The following is a 19,940-nucleotide window of genomic DNA, read 5'->3' as shown; positions in this document are numbered from 1 at the left end:
TTCTTTTAATAATCAAATACTTTATTTGCAGTAAATCTTCTTCCCAACAGCTCTGGGCTCCTTTGCGTTTTACGCCTGCTAATAATAACCAATGATGTTAAATAACCTTTCTTGTGGCCCTGTTTCTTGATATTCCTTTGACCCAGGCCAGAATACTCTATTTTATGTCTTGACATTTATGGGAACCATTATGACAGCAGGCTGGGTGCCAAAGACACATCTTTGCTTGATCATGGTTTCATGACTAGTTCATCTTAAAGCAAATCTGCATTATATAAATTATTTATAAGATACTATTTTTACTGAATTTTAATAAAATTCTCACCAAGAGAATATAAAAAGAAAATTGATCTTTTTTCTCAAGTATTTGATTAGCGTTTTCTAAATCCCAGCAATTCTCTATCTGTTTGCAATAAGGCCAGCTATCCCAGTACAAGAAGGAAATTTTTTCCTCTGTTAGTGAAAATGACATTTCTTACTAACATTTTATAAATAACTAAGAAAATGTGCCATGTGGGTGCACATGCAGCCTTCCAATGTGGGCCAGTGGTTAGAAAGCTACAATGGATTATAATAACAGCCAAGATTTGCTTCTCAGCCCTGAAATTACAAACATACCCCACTGTGGCCATGGAAGGAAAAGTGGGAGAGAACATGTGTTAGAACTGTGAGAGGGGATTGAAGAATAAATGGGGTTCTTATGCAGAGGCTTGACATGCTAGAAAAGCTTGGCTTGGATTCTGCAAGCTTCCCCTGCAGTGGGAGCGTTGCTCTCCTGTGCTCTGTGCAGCCCGAGCCGCGGGGAAGCTCCCACGTGAGGGGCGAGCGTCAGCGCAGCGCGCGCACGGGCAGGCTCAGCTTCAGCCCAAAACGTGACATTAAAATTGAATTAATAATCAGCAGCTGGGAAAATGCACACCACAAAGTAATCTATCACAAGGTAGGAGGCAAAGCAGAGCACTGCACAGAGTGGGGAACAAAGGAAGGAAGTACTCAGAGGCTAATTCAAGGAATCTGTTTAATGGGATTCCACTCCTTGTTCTCTAGTTCCTCTGTGATATGAAAAGGGCCTTTGCTGCATAGACGTTGATTAAACATATTTAAGGCTTTTATTTCTTTATAAAGTAATCCCTGCAGTAACATAAAGAGCTTTCACCTTCCCGAGCAATGCAGACAGATATGGCAGGCAAACCATCCTTGATTTGGGGAGATTTTACTTAATTTAATTTCTTGAAAATTAACCCAGATTTCTAATAATTCATTCAAAGTAGAAGAAAGTAAATATAATTAGAAAAACATCTAAGTGAACACCTTCCCATCATCTTTCCTAGACTGAGCTTGATATGCTTGTCCTCCTGCTCTCCTACTGTCAACTTCCCTTCTCTCTGTTGTGGCTTTCACTCATTGCTGGGTTTTCCATCACACTGAGACATGGCCAGGCCAGCTGTGAGCAACACAGGGCTTCTCCTGACCTCCTCCCACTCCTTCAGTTGCCCCTGGCTACTGGAAACTGCCATCCATGCCCAACACTGCACTCAGGAGGGAGCCCAGTGGATGCTCAGGTGTGAGCAGACCGAGCTCAGGCCTGGGTTAAGAAGGAGCTCATGGGGGAGCCAGCTGGGTGCTCATTAATAAATTAACTGGGTGCTTGTGCACAGACTGACGGAGTGTTCATGCCTGAACTAACTGGGCACTCATGCAGCAGGAAACCCTGCAGTTTATGCTCAATACACGAGCTAGGAGGGTGCAGCAGATCCCAAGACCTGATTCCAAATTTACAGACAGGCATCAGTTCTGGGGTCAGATCTGATTACTAGTACAGGACCAGGCTTTGGCTGGGGAGGTAAATAAGGTCTAGATCTTTGATGCTTGTCAATGGTCCAAGAAAGTCCATGATGGGCCAGAGAAGACTTAAGATGAAGCTGTGACCAGGGAAACTTTGCCATAAACCCTTTGAAGACATTCTTCTTTTGTTTAAGTCTTCACTAAGTCTTCATTCCCAAATCCATTAATCAAAATATCTGCTAAATCATTGACCTCCTTTAAGACAGAAGCTGAAGGTCTTGAGTCCCAGTCCTGCCACTGACTACAAGGAATTCACCTCTTCTGTGCCATATCTATGAAATGTAACAAGGGAAGGTAATGTAAGAAGGGAAGCTGTAACAGCCACATACAAACAATTAAAAAAACCTCAAAACTCAATAATTTTGGTAAGTCAAAGCAAATGTAAAAGGCAAAGCGGTGTCTAAAATTCAACATCATGATATGAGCTTTTCTCCTCAGAAATGAAGGCAGACAAAAGTAGAGACTGTATGTCTGGGTTTTCCCATAGCTATTCATCCTGAGCTGCTGTTCAAAATCCTTATAAAACACAAAGCAGGAGGAAAGAATGATTCAGCTGAATAACTGGTGTTTGATTAGCTACATTAGTTAATTACACCATCACTTAGTATGTGATTCATGTTCAAAGGTGATTTTAAATACATAACAAACTTAAATAATAGAAGGTCTTAAATTTTATGTAAAGTCCGGCACATACTACAGACATTGACAGGAGCTAGAAATAGAAAGGTTTGTTTTAACTTTTATACATTTCTGTACTGGCTAGGCATAAAAATAGACGTCAAATTGCACAGTCCTGTTAGCTACCAAAATGTAACGTGCAAATAAAGTGCCCGGGAGACCTAATAAAATGCCATAAATGAACTACTGTAAAAAATATCAGACCACACCTATTCAGCAGGATAAATTCAAATGTCTTACAAAGAAATGTATTCTCTTTTCTTTTTATGGAGCAAGAACTGTTTTGAAAAAAGAGAGAATGAATTTCAAAATACACAAAGAAACTTTGAATAATAAGTGGAAAGGGCTCAAGACCAAGTGCAGAATGCTGCTCAATTCCACTATGGACTGGACCAGAATCAAGCAGTGACACAGCATCTACTTTAGAGAGACAGAGGTATTATTATTAAAGCACTTTATTTTCATAAGACTCGCTTCCACAAGCATTCATTTCCATAACCAGGGTTCTTCTAGAAGTTGAAGAAAGCACAGGCTTGCTGCTTTCCACTCTGACACTGCTGTGGGAGCAGATAGTTGCCACCAAAGTGGAGAAAAATATATGTAGATACGGATATAGAGATACAGAGATATAGCAATATATCTGTATATTTAGGTCTTTGAGGATCACTGCAGGGAGCCTGCTATGGAACAAATCCAAACTTGGTCAAACATGGAAGGCCAACTTTTGATAAACATATCAAACACATAATTAAAAATGTGGTATCTGCTGTTTGTATGTGTTCATGGGGACAAGCAGAAGCCCACACAAAATGATGAGATTATTTGGTTGTGAAAGGATGACCCCCAAGAATAAAACATGCAGAATCACACAAAATTTATAGATCACTCTGGTAAAGTCTTGGAGGTTTTTTTCACACTGAAATCTTTAATGTAAATTTTCCATTGACTTGGTGGGAAGCCAGCTGAGAATCCCAGATCCAGGTTTCCTTGGAGCTCCAGGGCAGGTCTCACACAGGCCCAGGCTCCTCATTCCTGAGCACAGGTGCTGACCCTGAGTGCAAAGGCAGCTCCCCCATCCCTTACTGAGAGTCCCAGTGACAACAGTAAATTGTACTGGTCTGCTCTGGACTGGAACTGACCCTTTTCATGCAGCCATGTGACAGCAACATCCTGGGGCTGCTGCATATCCAGCCAGGACTGAAACAGTGACTCAAAGACAATTATTCTCATTTAAAAAAAATAAATCTGAAATGGATCACAAAATGCTTCGGAAGAAAGGAGGCAGGGAACGACCTTTTCTCAAAATTTAAGCAAAACATGACTCCTTCTTTCTTGATCTAAGCCAACCTATTTTGTTTTGTTTTGTGTTTTAAAGAGCTGCACTGACTGAAAATAAAAATCTTCTCTCCATCCAAAAGAAATCCTGGAAGGCAGCTGGGAAGTTCTAACAAACATGAAATACTCTGCTAAAAGACCAAACTAAACAAAAAGGTAACAAGGGCTAAAGTGGCCCAGACAGCTCAGCATCACTATCTGGAAAATAACTTGGCATTCACAGCTACAACCAAACAGAGAAGATTAGCTTTGTTTGCTACATCAAACATGTCTTTCTTCCTCTCTCTTCAAACATAAATAGTTCCAGGCTCTAAAATAAATTAGCTCAACTTGGGTTATACAAGCTGTTTCATTTTTTTTCTTCAAAAGGGAATATAGATGTTTGTTTAAAAATTGTAAATAAAATATAAACAGAGATTTTTCATTGCATGGTGATCCTTTCCAGTAGGTAGTGATCAGCACTATGTCCATTTTCCTTCCTTATCCTATACTTTGGTATCACAACATTATTATGACTACTTCTCAGGGGAAATGGATGAAAAAAAATCATGCAGTAAGAAGAGGTTTATCTGTACTTACTCACTGTAAAAGCAAAATAATAATCAGGTTTAAAATCCACAGAAAATAAATACAACAAAATTATTTAACATTACCTTTAATTTTTTTCTTTGAAAAATCCTTCTTTCTTTATGTGTATGTGCTGTGTGGAACATGCAAACCCAAAAAACCTGGTTAGTAAAAGACAACAGTTCTTAAAGTCCAGCAAGCACTTGCTGCTTGTCTCTAGTAGGATGTTCCTGGGAGCTGAGTGCTGTCTGAGTGCTGATTATGCTGCTGTGGGGTGTTTTTAGGAGATGGTTGCAGTGCTGCACCTCAGGGATAGCAAAACATCCTGCAGTACCTATGTGGTGGTGTAAACAGAAGGCTCTCCCTGGCTTCAAACTGTGGCAAGATGTTTTGTATGTTAACATGGAAGGTTTTGATTGTGTTTTCAAAGATGTAAAACTAAAGCAGGTCCTAAGTACTTCCATGGTGGGATGTGAAGTTTGGCTCTAGGGCACAATTAGCCAAGGGCAGGGTTTTTTTCCCCTCAATATTACAGTGATGCTTCACATCCTTCCTAAAACTGGCTGGAGCGAGGTGTCTCTGGCTTGGAGTCTTTCTTAGCATGGAGCAGATTATTACTTTTATTATTGATTTATGCCACGGCTGTCTGCTTCCAGCCTCAAAACACTTTACTAAGTTACAGTATACTTAGGAATCATTTCACGTCAGCCACCACCACGCTGCAGCCTGCTCCAGAGGGAAACTGAAGGGAGCCATTAGGATGGTGCCTGCAACATTAAACAACAATCCAGGAGAGGAAGTAAAGAATACTCTGGCTCCTTAAAGCAATGGCTGAACAGAATGCAGTCACTGAGCTGCCATCCAGCTGGGACACCAAAGTCAATACCCATTCACCGTGTGTGGTTAAAATTAAATCTCCTAATGAAGTGAGATGGTTTTAGTGGTTAGAGAGTGAGTGCAAAGTATTATTCTCCTGTATGATTATTTGTAAGTTATACAGCTAACAAGGGAAAAGATCACACACAGGAAAACAGCAGACAGTTAGATAATGTTCCAAGCCCAGTTTCTAAAAAACATTTGGGCAAATAAACCTTTGGGAAAAAAAAAAAAAAAAGAAAAAAAAAAAGAAAGAAAGAAAAAAGAAAGATGACACAGGATAAATTGAATTGGCAGTTTTTCACTGTTTTTAGGGAACTAAACTAAGCCGAACAGAATTGATGTCAGTTTTTATTCCCTACAGTTCAGGTCCAGAGAAAAGAACATTATTAGTTTCTGTTAATGAGCAGGTATTCCCTAAACACTGATGCAAATGCTCCTGAATTTTAATTTGCTTAGAAAAAGAAATGGTAAAGTATTGAAGGGGGGGGAAAAAAACCCACATCAACAGCCTTTTTTTTTTTTTTTGTCCAGAAATAGCAAAATGCTTCGGTGGTTTTCTGGACAGGAGGTTTATATATCTGACTAAAAAGATCCTCACACTTTGCTATCAAGCTCTCCTTTCAGGGCTAGTAATTGTTAGCTGGTTCTAATCATTCTTGCAAGTGATCATTTGAAAGGTTCATTTTATGACCCCTCAAAGTAGCACAAAGAATCTCACTCCATAATGTAATAAACAATTCTACAACCAATGCTTAATTAATTCCTGAAAGTCACCAAAAGGAGCTATTAATGATCTCTCTTTTTATCTAACCATAAATATACAAGTCTCCTGGGACAAAGGATTAAAAAAGAATATTCTGACAAGACTAACTGTCAACTTGATAAAGCATAAAATGATCATGAGTGAAGGTAATTCAAAATACAGGGCAGTGCTACCTGGTCTGATCAGAAAGTTAGGTCAGGTTGGATTAAATTTCTCTGAATGCTGTGTCTATCAAAAACAGGACACCACTGACATGGTACAAACCAGACTCAACCCAAATGAATACCCAAGAGAAAAGTACTGCAACCTTCACAAAATTATTTTTAAAAATGAACTCTGTTTGGGAATGTGATTTTCTGTAAAAATACCAAGAATCATTATAATTAGAGGGTGGACAATGTTTCAGGGTTATTTAAAATACAACTATTACGAAGAACAGTCTGATATTTTCTAGAGAACTTTGGTGTTTTAGGAGCCCAAGTATTGTTTTCACAAGTAAATCAGGCAGTGGGAAGCTCTTAAATGAAATTTAGTTTCCTGGCAACACAACCCATTGCTGAAAATTAGATTTAGGCTTCTAAAGGGCTTTGATGTTTTTGAAAATCACACTTCCTGCAGCACTGCACAGCTGACTAGGTGTAATACATTAATTTGCCTTCTACTGAGGCTGTCAGGGCATTATCACTTTGATGGCCTCAGTAGTGTCTGGGAAGTTGTTTTCTTTTTTTTTTCATAGAATGCAAAAAATTATTTTGCTGGCCCTAGCCAGTGATGAGTGGAATCTGTGACCAGAAGCAGGAGGAGGAAGGAAAGAGACAATGTACCTTTTCCAAAATAAACTCCTGTAGTGCTGTGGGAGCTTGTGCTGGTGCCAGTGGAGCCTGTGCACTGCCTGTCCCACTTTTGGAAGGGCTCCCTGAGCTGCTGGACCCTCGAGGGACGGGGTCTGTCTGAATTTCTCCTCTTGAAACCATCCCTGGGACACCCCCAAGGAAACATGAAACATTCCCCACCACACAGCCAGGACAGTGCTGCCTGTGAGTATGGGAACTTCAGGCTTAGGCACCTCTGAAAGGAGTTTTCAATGATTAACACAAAGAAACAAACACAGCAGAAAGCATGAAGGGAGAGGACTTTGAGGCTCCCACTCCTTGACTCCCCTGGGCAGGGCCAAGGAGGCTTCAGATCCCCAGTCCCTTGACCTGTGGGAGGATTCATGCTCCCACTGCAAGCTGGAGGCTGTGGATTGCGGTGCTGAACACTGAAGAACTTACTGTTCCAAAGATTGTAGAAAACCTGAAAGTTCCTTTAAACAGGAAATTTAAAAAATTCTAATTTTTGTTCTAATCTTCAATAAAACTTGCTTTTTTCCTTAATGTTGGAATTTCCTGTGGAACAGAAATTCTGTTTTAAAACCATCTCTATTCAACAGAGCTATTCAGATGGAAGCATTTTCTTATTCATTCCACTTTGCAACTAACTGGTGCCACCCCAAATGTATCACTCTTCCAAGAATGATGTGGCAGCCCTGGAATAGCTAATTAATTGGGCTGTATGATGCCTGTGCCAGAAGTTTCAGCTTCCAGAGGCATTCCTTTAAGGAATGGTGGTGTGGGTTTGGCTTTTACAAGGATACACATGGTTTCAGGAGCCCACAGGCACCAAAAGTTAGTTTGTGTTTTGTAACTGCTCATCTCAACCCAGTCATTGAGCTGATGTCTTAACCACAGTGAGTCAAGCAAACTTCTTCAAAGCACTCATGGAGAAAGCTTTTGGTTAATTTATTTTTCTTTTTTTTTAAATAAAAATTTTGTCCTTGGGTAATCTTTCAAGAAAATTCCACTTCTATGTCTGTTTACTGGGAAAATAATTACATTTAAACACTACTTGCATCATAATATAACCTCTTGCATATAAATACCTTTGCCACTTAGCCCTCAAATTTTTGTACATTGTTAAGGGGAATGAAAGATGTCTAAATCCAGTACCTTTATACTTGGTCACCACAGCTGAGTTGACACTGAGGGGTTCTTGGAAGGTGACAGTGAGTGATGTGCTGCTCGTTACCATGAGACAGACATTGGTTGGCGCCTCGGGGGCTCCTGGGAGAGAAGAGAAAACATCAGCTCCTCAGCACAACAAATCCTATTCAAACAATGTTCCTGAGTCTTCAAAGAACCCACTGAAAATCACCCTGCAATTGTGAGCTTTGGGTTGTAGGTGTTTGTGTTTTCTGCCTTTTGAGCATTTTAATTAGTGACCCTACTAACAATATCCTGCAGACACCATTTGTTTCTATCATGGTTTTTGGCTCCTTTTTGCTTAAAAATATCTTCCTGCATATATGTAGCCCAATAAAACAGATCCATGCTAATTATGTCAATGAAAAGCCCCTATAAATCTCTTGGGGTGGATAAGAGGAGAGGGAAAGGACAAAACCACAAAGAGCTAATGAAACCTTGATGGTTTCACTAACAAACTCAAATTTATCAAAAACCAGAAAATATTTTTATGTTATTGGGATTCAAAAATTGCAAATTCCGCAAATGTTTTGGTGTAATAGTTCCAAAATACAGTTGTCAATTGGGGTCTAACATTTTTGTTTAAAAAAGAAAAGGGGAAAAAAAAAAAAGCTTAATTTGCAGAATATCAATAGACTCAATTCAGAAATCAAACACAAAAATGTCATGACTTACTGCTGGGATTGATTTAAAACGTCAGTATATTAACTTTCACTATTTCTGTATTTCCTGTATTTAGTATCTTAGAGAAGGAGCACTACATCTGTCTTGAAGAAATAACCTTAACATACAATAAATTTGCAAAAATTATTTGTGAGTACATTTATACAAAGATAGTTTTAAAAATGTTAATGGCAATGATTGTATTCCATCACATAGGATACAGCTAAAAGATCCACATGTCTAGAAACAATTCAGGCCTGTTTACTCCTTCACTTGGGCCCAAATTCCATTTAATTTGGATACAGACTCACTTGTACAACTGTTTAAAGTGACTCAATTTGTGGCTGTGGTGATGAAATGGATATCAAAATTAAGATTAGTGCTGATCAAAATTAAGGTTAAATTTTCACAATATTTATGTGCCAAATGAAATTTCACTGCTTGATCAAATATTTAGAACAATCCTATTCCAAAATAGTAAGTTCTTTTGAAAAATAATCAAATTACAACAGAGAAAAGGCCAATGTCTCCATCCATCTTCCTGCCTATTCATATGTTGTTTTATAGCATACTGTTTTAAATTCTGAACATGTTAAATGAGATCCAGGAGTGAATGTGAAAAGAGATAAGCAGGGCATAATCATTGCATCCTGAATGAAGAGTTGGTATATTGGATGTTGTATTAATTTTATGCAACCTAAGGAGCCATGTGCTTGTTTCTCTCAGATATTTGGTCCTTTTATTGTTCTAACAGCCATTTCCTTCTCCCTCTTGGAAAGGCCATTTCGCCTTTGTGCCTCATTTTCCTCATCCCAACCTCCTCCAGCCCCCCCTCACAGTAGTGCCGTGAGGATCAGCATGTTTGGAGAGGGTTCTCAGCTGCAGATTCCTGATTGGAATTTTGCTGCTTCCCTGTACTTGATGTCATTTTTGCCTTTTTTCATTTTATATGTTCCCTGTATTCTCCACACCTATATTTGGAGTTCCGTAGCCTGTTGTATTAGTAGCTAGTTTGCCCAGTGCTTTTCCATAGCCTTTCCTTAAGGAGAAAGACAAAACAAATTCCAGAGCTCCAAGCCCTGGGAGGTGCAGGGTCCCAGTGATGTCTTGGTTCTTCCTGGGAACCAAGGCTGAGAACAACTCGTTGAGATCCATTTCGTGAACAGAGCACAGCCAGTGCCAAGGGGGGAACTCCAGAGAAGGGGCTTGACCTGGTTGGGGGGGGGGGGGGGTTGCATCACCACTTATCCTCCTAATTAGTGCTTTTTATCCATTATGCTAATTTCCTAAAACCTATAAAAATGTACTCATCCCTGTAGGGGTGGGCTTTTGTGGACATCTTTCTATAACTGCCCCTGGAGGCCTTCAAATAAAGATCCTTTTTTTTATTTCGTCCTTACGAAAATTACCTCGAGTTTCATTTCCAAGTTGAGAAAAAGGCAACATACTCACGGGCATGCTCATAGCCGGCCTTCATGCGCTGGTAGAGCCTGGCCCTCCACTCCCAGCCCCTGAGCTGCTTCTCCCTCTCAGCGCTCTCCGTGCCCAGCCCTTCACTTGCTGCCTGCGCCGATAACTCTGTCACTCTCTGCTGGGCCTCCTGCACCAGCATGCTCAGGTGCACAGACCTGCTCTCCACGGTCACAACTGCCAGGAAAAGAGGGAAATAGGAAGTGCTTGGCAAAATGTTGGCCGTGCTCAGAACACATCTTAGGTTACAACGTAAGATGTACCCAAAAGTGTGTATTCTATCACCATCTTCATAAGCTCTTAAAACCAGGTGGGGGAGAGTTCCTTATTTCCTTCATGCCTCATCCCTGATAACTCTGAGGGATCTCTTCTGTTAATGGGCCATTGAGTGTCACTGCATGGCTGATAAAATGACATCATCCCATTGGGAGATGCTCCACCCAGGGGGAGGAACCAAGCATTCCTACCTGGATATGATCTGAGGTTTGGAACACCACAGCAGCCTTTTCTCCACTGGATTCTCAGAGGACAAGGCCTCCATAACCACCACTGGACCTTCAGAGGAAAATTGAGCCTTTCTACAGGATCACCACTTCAACAGAACCACATTTGTCACTCCAGGAGAATTGCAGCCACCATTTAATCTGACTGCTACCTGCACCCTGAACAACAGGGTGTCAGGTTGTATTCTGACAGTGTTTCTGTATTATTGCATTTATTTTAATTTTCCTTAAAGATCTGGCCACTTAAATGTCATTAACAGCATTAATAAATTTGCTACATTTTTTCCTCAGGTATTTCTCATATGCTTAGAATTGTCTTAATTAGACTGAAATTGCATATCTGTTGTAAGTCAGAATATGAAAACCAAGCTAAAATAATAACCTTGCTCTTTAACATCTGCTTTGGTATAATATTGTAAACTTACATTAAAAAAAAGGAGATTGTACTGGTTACAAACACAATATATAAACTTCACCAAACAAGAAGAGAATCTGATAGGCAAAACTAAGAAATTTTTGTGCCTAAGGTCCGTGGCTGGTAAATTCATCTCTTTCCAGCTTTTTGTGTCACAGTTTTGTCCAGAGAATTTAATTAGTCCTCTGATAGGCAGTGACCAGCTTGCCACATGGAGATTTTTTCCTCCCATGCTCAGAATAATATTAATTTGATGTTTAGCAGTTCATATTTTCTGTGTGAACTATTGTGGGCTACATCAAGGTGAAAATTAAGATCACATAGGTTACAAACTAGAATAGGTTTGATTTTAGCCCAAGTTCCCAAACAAGCCCCTTGATTGTACAGTGAATTGTGGTGAATCAAGTCCTATTTTCAGAGTTGCTCTTAGCCTAAAATTTTTCAATCTGCAGTTTAGAAAGTAGGACTTGTAAGGATACTTAATTTGAAAATAAATTTGGTTTTCAATATGCAGGAAAGAGTGCACAAGAGAAGGAATTCTGAAATCACAAAAAATCACTTTGGTGTTTGGTGTTTTTGCAGAAGAGCTCTGAGATAGCCTTAATTTAAAGGACCTCTTTTTTCCATAATCAGTGCCCTGGCACATGTGGCTTCTCTTAGCAATAGAGAGGAATTGCTAAGTAGAGACAGGCAGACTCTTGGTTGCCCCAAGTCTTTCACAGGAACAGCAGGAGTCTTACACAGACTGAACCCATCATTCACTTGCACAAGTCAGGAGCAGCAGACATTTCTGAAAACATCAAACTGTACCATATAAAGCACCAAGACTCTCATAGGTTTTTGACACCAAAACACGACAGGAGCAAATATGTATGTGGATATGAATGCATTATTTCTAAACTGGGATTATATGGGACAAATTAGATTGGAAAGGACCTTCTCTAGACAAAAGACCTTCTCTTCAAAACAGGCTCAGCCAAGAGGTCAGACTGAGTTACTGCAGGTATTATCCAGTCTGGTCTTGAAAACTTCCCGGGATGGATGGAGATAGTTCCACTGCTTCATTGTCCTTATAGTGAAAAAGGTGTTTGTTTTATCCAGCCTGCATCTCTCATTTTAACTTTTGTCTCTGTCTCTCATAACAGTATGACAGCCAGAGTTTAGCAGAGTCTAAGAATAACCCTATTGATGTGAAAAGTGGCCTGGGATCTTTACAGCCACAGGAGAACAAAGAATTACTCAACACCTCTGACATCCAAAGGGTTGTTTTTGAAGAATGTTTGTCTCTAAGACTTTGCTTTCAGAAGCTGGCTTGAAGCCAGCCTTCTTAAGTTTGATCATTCTTCATATGGACATCAGGGACATATGGCCAGGCTCCCTGGAACCTGCTGGTATCCTCAGAACTGTTGTTTACTGGGAGGCCAGAGGTGATAGGGTTTCCTGGATCCATGCCTACAATAAACATGCAACACATCTGATAGCACAACAGGACTGAGGAAGGAGATTTTATGTGCCAGAGCTTCAGGTGGTTGAGCATTGGCATTGGTTCAAGTTCTCACTAAGGATCTGGCTCTATCTGTTTAATCAAGGCTCAGATCCACATTTGTCGAGTCTCTGATGTCCAATCAGCCAGTGGGAATTTTAATCTTATTTTTATTTGGGTTCACATGAGCAAGCCAAACCATGAGTATACGATAAATGATAGTAACTGAAAAGATAACACTTTGTCTTCTCCCCAGCTAAATTAATATTTTAAACGCTCTGCTCTCTGATCTTAGTTACTTTGTTTATAAAAGATGTTGGGTTCCTGTTGAGATTTATACAATCTGAGTTCCATGTGGAGATGAAGATCACAGTTTTACTTTCTATTGCTTTATCTGCTGCTGTTCCAGGCAGAAATCCAGGTGATACAGATGGAAACTATCTGTCCTCCAGATCCTCTTTTCTGCAGAGTTAGGTTAGAGGCTATAATGAAATTTCAGCTGGATCACTACAGCTAATATATACAGTGAAAGAGCAGAGGTTTTCTGTGAAGGAAGCTTTTTGTTTGCACTAGGAATGAGGAATTCTTCCATTCCACCTTTTCCCAGCTCTGTGCATCTGTCTTGTACACTTCTAATCACATTAAGACATGCTGTGTCCAGTCCCAAAACTGGGTGAGTCAGGATTTGACCCTCCCATTCAGCCTGCAGAAGTCTTGCTCAATTGCCCACCACAGAGGAATGAAAATGCTCCTGCTGGGTGCTGGATCATGTTCCTGCAGCCCTGAGATGATACAAAAAGGACTTAATTTGAACAGGGTTGGTTGAGTACGAAAAGCAGAGCAGAAAGTATGGACGAAATAGAAGGCGACTGCCATCAGTTCCACAAGAGTGAAGCCATGCACAAAGATGCTCTGAAACTTTGTTCTGAGGCCTGAAAATAAGTTTTTGCATTTCACTCTCAAACAGCCACTGCAAACCCTTCAGGTAAGAAATCCAAACAAAATGATCCTTTGCTTTTTACTGGGAATGTTTCATCCATTATTTCAATCAGAAAAACTAAAAATCAAGATAAGTGAAGTGGAAATTTGGTGGGTATATTTTGAAATGGAAATTAGGTGGTTATATATTCATATTCTCTGTGTTCATAGGCATGTTTGCATTAATTACAGGAAATGAATACTAATTTATGATTGCCCCTGCTCACCATCAGACTACATTTATTTACAGATGAGGTCAATGAAAAATTAGTTTAGTCTTTTTTACTGCTGTTTAGAACACTCAAGACTGTGTTTTCCTCTAGATTTGTCATGGTTAATGAATGTTGCTTCAGCAGTCAATCATGTACTCTAAATGCTGTCACACTTTTTTTTAAAGCCTCAGTCATGAACCATGACAGAAAAATAAACAAATAAATATAAAACTAAAAAACTCTTTTCACTGAGCAGCTACACTATGCAAAAATCTCCAGGGAAGGTTAAAGGAGGCCAGAATAAATGATAATATAAGTGCTGTGGATATAGAAAAGCAATAAAGGTGTACCAACACTGAGGGTCTGGCAAAAAAACTCAACATGCACATGCACACACACTCTCCAGTGAAAAAACTGGCAATGTTAGTAGCCTCAAGGTGCAATTTCCTGGAGCACTGAGATTGACATGCCAGCACTAAATGTTGTTAATTTAACTAACTTCAAATTAATGGCAGAGTCTGCAGTGGCCGAACCCCTCAAACACAGTCTCATTATAGCCTTGCTGGGAATGTCCTAAATATAGGCATTGACAGTTTAAAACAAATTCTCTTACATCAGGGTATTTTTAGACCCACATAAGGCGTCAGAGTTTGTGTCATGGTATATGGTTGATTAATTGGGTTGGTAAGTCACCCTCCAACCCACAAACTGGGCATAAAAAGCCCCATGAAGGAATACAAAGAAGTTTTATAACTACAATATGTAGTTATAAGCAATATTGGTATTCCAGTAAAATGAGGTCTGTTTTTTGTATAGGTCTTCTCTGGTTTTGTAGAACTTTGAAATTCTCATTTAAGTGGGATTTTAGGCCATTTGAAGACCAGTAGTGAGGGGTCTGTGGGGAATGGAAGTGATAGATTTCAATACAACCAGCCTCCTGAAGGCAGCATAGCCAAAATCAAAAGGATAATAAAAATAAAGCAAAGTCTAGACAACCCATCATCCTTTCATTTTTGATGACAAACTCTGCATTTCAGACCACGATCTTTGAATCACTGAGTTCCTGTTGCCATATTTTTAAAGATTTTTTTCTCAAGGTTGCTATTAACCCAGCTGCCCCGGTGTTAATCACATTAGAAGCTCAACATGATTGATTAGTTGGTGTATCTGAGAGAGAGAAAACAAATCTACTGAGCACGTATTCAATGAGCAGATATTGCTGCAAATATCCTCCAGCACTCTTGTTATAATCATCTTTGTGATAAAACCAGGCAATTTTTGTGTGTCGTGTAATTGATTTTCACTAACAGCAGAACTGATCTCATACAAGCAATTATCTAAGTCAATTTGTGTTCTTTACTTACAGTGTGGGCTTTCCTTTGCCCCAACATGCAGAAGGGTCCTGGCAATGGGGACGTTGTTTGTCAAAATGGCAATATCCAAAGGAGTGAGTCCCTCGCTGTTTGGTGTGTTCAGGTCCAGTTCCTCCAGGGTGTATTGATAAAGAAGAATCTGAACAGCATCCAGGTCCTGCTGCTCTACAGCCTCAAACATAGCTTCATTGCACTGGAAGTTCTGTGTGTCAATAAAGACAGAAATTCAGTAAAACTTTTCATATGTTAGTGCTTTATAATAAAGAAAATTTGTGTCTTGTGAGTTTGCTCCTGAAAATGAAATATTGTGCCTCCAGCCCCAACTTAGCCTCAGCTTGAAGCAAGGCAAAGTTTGCAGCAGAAGTGAGCTTGAAATTGCTTGAAATTGCTTCAGGTCTATGGGAAAATTCAAGTGACATTCAAATCCATATGAAACAAACACATTTTTATTTAGACATCTGTCCTGTAATCAAACTGTATGAGCAACATTATGTTTGCAGTGAGAAACTGGATGACACACTACAATTTTGGCAGAGCCTTGGACTACTGAATTTTTCAAACTCAACATTTCAAGTAGATCAGATTATGAAAATCCATATCAAATAAGCAGTTCTGCAGAGAAACCTTCCCAGTTCCAGTGTGACCCAGTGTGTTCATTCTACCACCTCAGTTATTTCTAGGTGCCTGTATTATTGCTTTTAAATTGTAACTAGAGGAAACTTTGAAATTCGTAGGCCTTAAAAACAGAAGTAGAAATGGGACTGAAAATTGGACTGTCCAGTCTAAGCAGCAGAGAGCACAAGCAGCCAAACATGAGAACTTCCACAGCACCAACTCTCAAGCAGGGAGAACCACTGAACCTTTTCCTTAGCAATGTCAAGGAGATAAAGGAATGGCACAGTACAAAGGCCCCTGTTGTTTCCTAATTGAGCTGGGGAGAAGCAGGTGCAGGAGAATAGCAGGGCCTGCAGGTTTCTTTTATGAGAACATCCTTCTGGAGCCTGCAGTAATGACAAGTTATTTGCCAAGATTCTTTAAATTCTCTCCCAGTGTCCCATTGCCATAATTACCTGATAGGGTTTTTCCCTCTTTGGAATGAATTAGCAGGAGCAAGAGGCCCAGCAAGGCAAGGAGGGCTCAGAGCACAGATTCAGATACACAGTGTAAACCAGCTCCCTGTGTCCCAAAACCACTGAGAAAATTCTCATCACAGAATGCACTCTTTATTCCATGAAATACATATTGAACTGAAAACAACTTCTACTGTGATTGGAAGTTAACTCTTCAACCACACTAAAACTTCATTTTCTTTTTAAAATATCAATTTATCAATAGTTTTATTGGGCGTATCTGCGTCCAAGTTTGCTCTCAGTGAAACAACATTGACCTGCTGGAACATCTGTGTGTCTCCTTCTAAAACACATGGACTAAGGGTTTCCAAACACTTCTGGAAACTGCAGTCCCCAGCTCCACCTTGGAATTTCATCAGTTCTACAGGAGCTTTTTTTCAGTGTGCTTGAAGTTAAAAGTGTCTTCCGAAATTTTCAGGCCTGACAAGGGTCTTCTGGTCTACTCTTTGCATGTGAAATATTGGTATCACACTAAGAAATTGCAACGGTGCTGTTAGCTAAAAGTTTTAGTAGGGAGGGACCCCATCATGCTGAATATTGGGGATCAGCAGAACAGGAGGACAAGCGTGCAGAAGGTGCCCTGTACCCCACACTGCCAATGTAAAGAAATGAGATACTTATGTTACGATGACAATCTAAGGGTGAGATGAGCTATGCAGCAATAATGCAAATCTAGGACAGTAGTGCTGACTTGGGAATCACCTTGCAGACACTGAAGTACTGAACAGCTCATGCTGGAGAAATATTTTTTCTGTAGGTTTCCATGCAGAATAAAAGATACGACTGAAACATCAGTGCTGTTCATGGGGTTCTGTCACATTCTTGGGTTTAGACTCTTCTCCAAATGGTAAGACTCAGGTTTAATTTTATAATCAGATACTTAGGCCATACTCTGGGGTTGGTTTGAGATAAAAAATCTCAGAAAAAGGCACAGTTGAATGGTAAGCAGCTCTATTCAAGATAAAAAGGGTTTGTAAGGACATACACTGTCATTAGGCAGAGCACATGTCCAGAAAATTTTAAAAAAGAAGACAGCACATATTTCTCTTGTTATAAGGGAAAACTTAAAAAATGTCAGAAATTTTTACTGCAATGCAGTAAATACTTATCACTCCAGTAGTTCCACACACCTGCTATCTTGCTTATGTAACACCTTTATAATCTTGATATCAGAAACCTAAACCTTACACTTATTCTGGTGTTTTGCCCATACCCTGAAAGGATGAAGTGCTCTTGCTAGAAATCAAAAGAATTTTAAGTAATTATAATTACAAAATATTTTAATTATTGGTATGATTCTGATACTTCTGTATGTCTTCATCTCCACTCAACAGTGATATTGATTTAACAGCTGTATGTCACTGTATTGTGCACTCAAAATTAACATACAGAGAGCACTGATGTTTGAAGTCCAGAGGTAAAAGAAAGCTTGCTCTTCTCTCTATGAGACTTTATTATTATGATGCAGAATTGTGAACAGATGGACTTTTTAAGCATATTACTCTTGTAACTGTTCACAGCTATGAAAATCTACTTATTTATTTAGCAGTAAATTAATCAAAGCATATTACAAGAGCATATTACAATTCCTTCAATTGGTTGAAGGAAACTGAATGACTGCATTGGTCTGCATTTCTTTTAGTTAAGTTCATTTTTGGAAACAGTCTGGGGGCAAAACAAAAAGGTAAAGCTGATGATATTACTGAGTGAAAGGCTGTGGTGCTCACTCAGAACAGGAAGGTAGTTATTTCTCTCTTCACATTTCGCCTTCTGTAGCACTGTGTACCCACATAGTTTTCCCTTTTTTAAAAACCAGAATAAGTAATTATCTTTTGATTTGCTTTACATATGTGCACAAAAGTTAAATGAGCTAGCATTTGTAGAGTGCTACTCTAAGTGCTCAATATCATTATTTGGCTTTAATTCAAATTTTGTGAGAAACTCAGGAAATCTTGTACTACATCTCCTAAGTTTCTTCCATTGTACAAACCAAAAATTCACTATTACATGATAATACAAGAGAGATGGCTAACTTCACTATTATAGCTGAAATTAACCCAAATTATGGCCAACAAAAGCATTTTTTCCTTTTTAAATATACACACTCACACACACCCCTTAACAGATTTTACCTACCTGTCAGATTGCTGTAGAATTCTTTTTAAAATTTTGATTTAAACTGGGGTTTTTTGCTTATCATGATTTAGACCTGCTGGTGTGCTTTGAAAATGCATCTTCAGACTTCTGCTTGCCAAATGAAATACCTGAAGTATTTGTGAAATTTTGGCCCTAAGTAAGTTGCTGAGCAGAATCTAAGCACATTTTTAAGTTAAATTTGTCGTAAACACTGTTGCCAACTGACCTGCTGGCAAGAACGTTTCACCAAAAGGGAAAAAATAAAAGCAAATTTCTATTTCTTCATTTCATTAGAAATCTGATTGAAAAAGCTGCACTGATTTAAACGAGAAACAGAGCATGACTATTATAAGCTGCTTCATCCAATCCAAACAATGACAAGATTAAATTGCAAATATCAGGTTTTCCAAACGAGCAATTCAGACACAGGCAATAGGCTGAAATACATTGGCAAGTTTTGTAACTTCAAAGAGTGTGAAATCATGGCAGCTGTGATGTGGCCTTTCTAAATGGTCATGTGTGCATCCCTTATCCATAGAAGAGCATATCAAACTCTGCTAGACAGTCAAAAAACATCCAGGAGAGGCAGCAAAGTATCTATTACATCTTCACCCATGCTAGTGAACTGCCCCATTTGGAAAGCTGCATCCAGTCCAGCTCTCCAAGTCCAGACATTCTACACACCTGACCAACTTTTCCCTATTTGCTTTCACACAGAAAACAGAAATATATTTGAAAATAATGTAGTTTGCCGCAAAAAGCTTATCACATTCCATGTAGAAGGCTCTCTGGCATTGCAGCATGTTTCAGACATCTGCAGCCTTGGGATAAGAAATCCAAACAGGTATAAGGAGTAATATCTTTAAACCCCAGTGCTCTATTTTAGTCCAGCTGATATTGTCACAAATACCAATAAGAGCAATCATTTACCTTTACTAGATAACTTTCTTCTGCTCTGAAAGGAAAAAAGCATTAAATTCAAAGGAAAACTTGATCACATTTAAAAGTGATTGGGTGAAGTTTAGGAGCAGTTTTTACATTGCTTTTTCCTTGACTCAGTCCTGCAGCCTCTAATCATTAGCTGGACAGCTGTGCTATGTGATTAATTTATTTAGGTGTTGCTGTGATGCACAAATGTATATACTGAAAAGAACTACAGTATTTCTTTGCAGTAAGTAATAACCATGTTCCAGTAAGTGATTCAGTGCCAGAGTGTTTAGAAATGCAATCTTATGTAGCTTAATTAAAATGAAGTGCCCCTTTCAAGCTATTTGCTCTAAGTTTGACTGAAAAAATCCACTATGTACTACTGGAGTTGGAAAAAGTGGTAAAGTAGTTTCTGCAAAGACTTGTTTTGATAAACATGAGTTCAAGAATAAAGCTATTTTGGGACATTGCTATGTCTGCAGCAAGACAACAATTTACTGAATGGAAAGTGTTGCACAGCAAGAGAGAGTGGAAAGAAAACTCTTCACAAGCCAAAGCTGAA

General features: G+C 39.2%; 1 protein-coding gene across 3 annotated transcripts in view; it reads right to left on the bottom strand.

Annotated features, from left to right (window-relative positions):
• ANKFN1 (ankyrin repeat and fibronectin type III domain containing 1) overlaps positions 1-19,940 on the bottom strand; it is a 133,391-nt gene that overhangs the window by 45,361 nt on the left and 68,090 nt on the right. For all 3 annotated transcript variants that reach the window (XM_077188220.1, XM_077188219.1, XM_054645225.2), the window contains 3 exons: positions 15,177-15,387; positions 10,204-10,398; positions 8,056-8,169 (listed from right to left, as the gene is read on the bottom strand). In XM_077188220.1, coding sequence (XP_077044335.1) covers positions 8,056-8,169; positions 10,204-10,398; positions 15,177-15,387 — 520 coding nt within the window. The remainder of the gene's footprint in view (positions 1-8,055; positions 8,170-10,203; positions 10,399-15,176; positions 15,388-19,940) is intronic.

Source organism: Agelaius phoeniceus, chromosome 19 (assembly GCF_051311805.1).
Source record: "Agelaius phoeniceus isolate bAgePho1 chromosome 19, bAgePho1.hap1, whole genome shotgun sequence".
Lineage (NCBI taxonomy): Eukaryota > Metazoa > Chordata > Aves > Passeriformes > Icteridae > Agelaius > Agelaius phoeniceus.
Note: the sequence above shows the minus strand (reverse complement) of the source record. Positions and strands in the feature narration are given on the sequence as shown.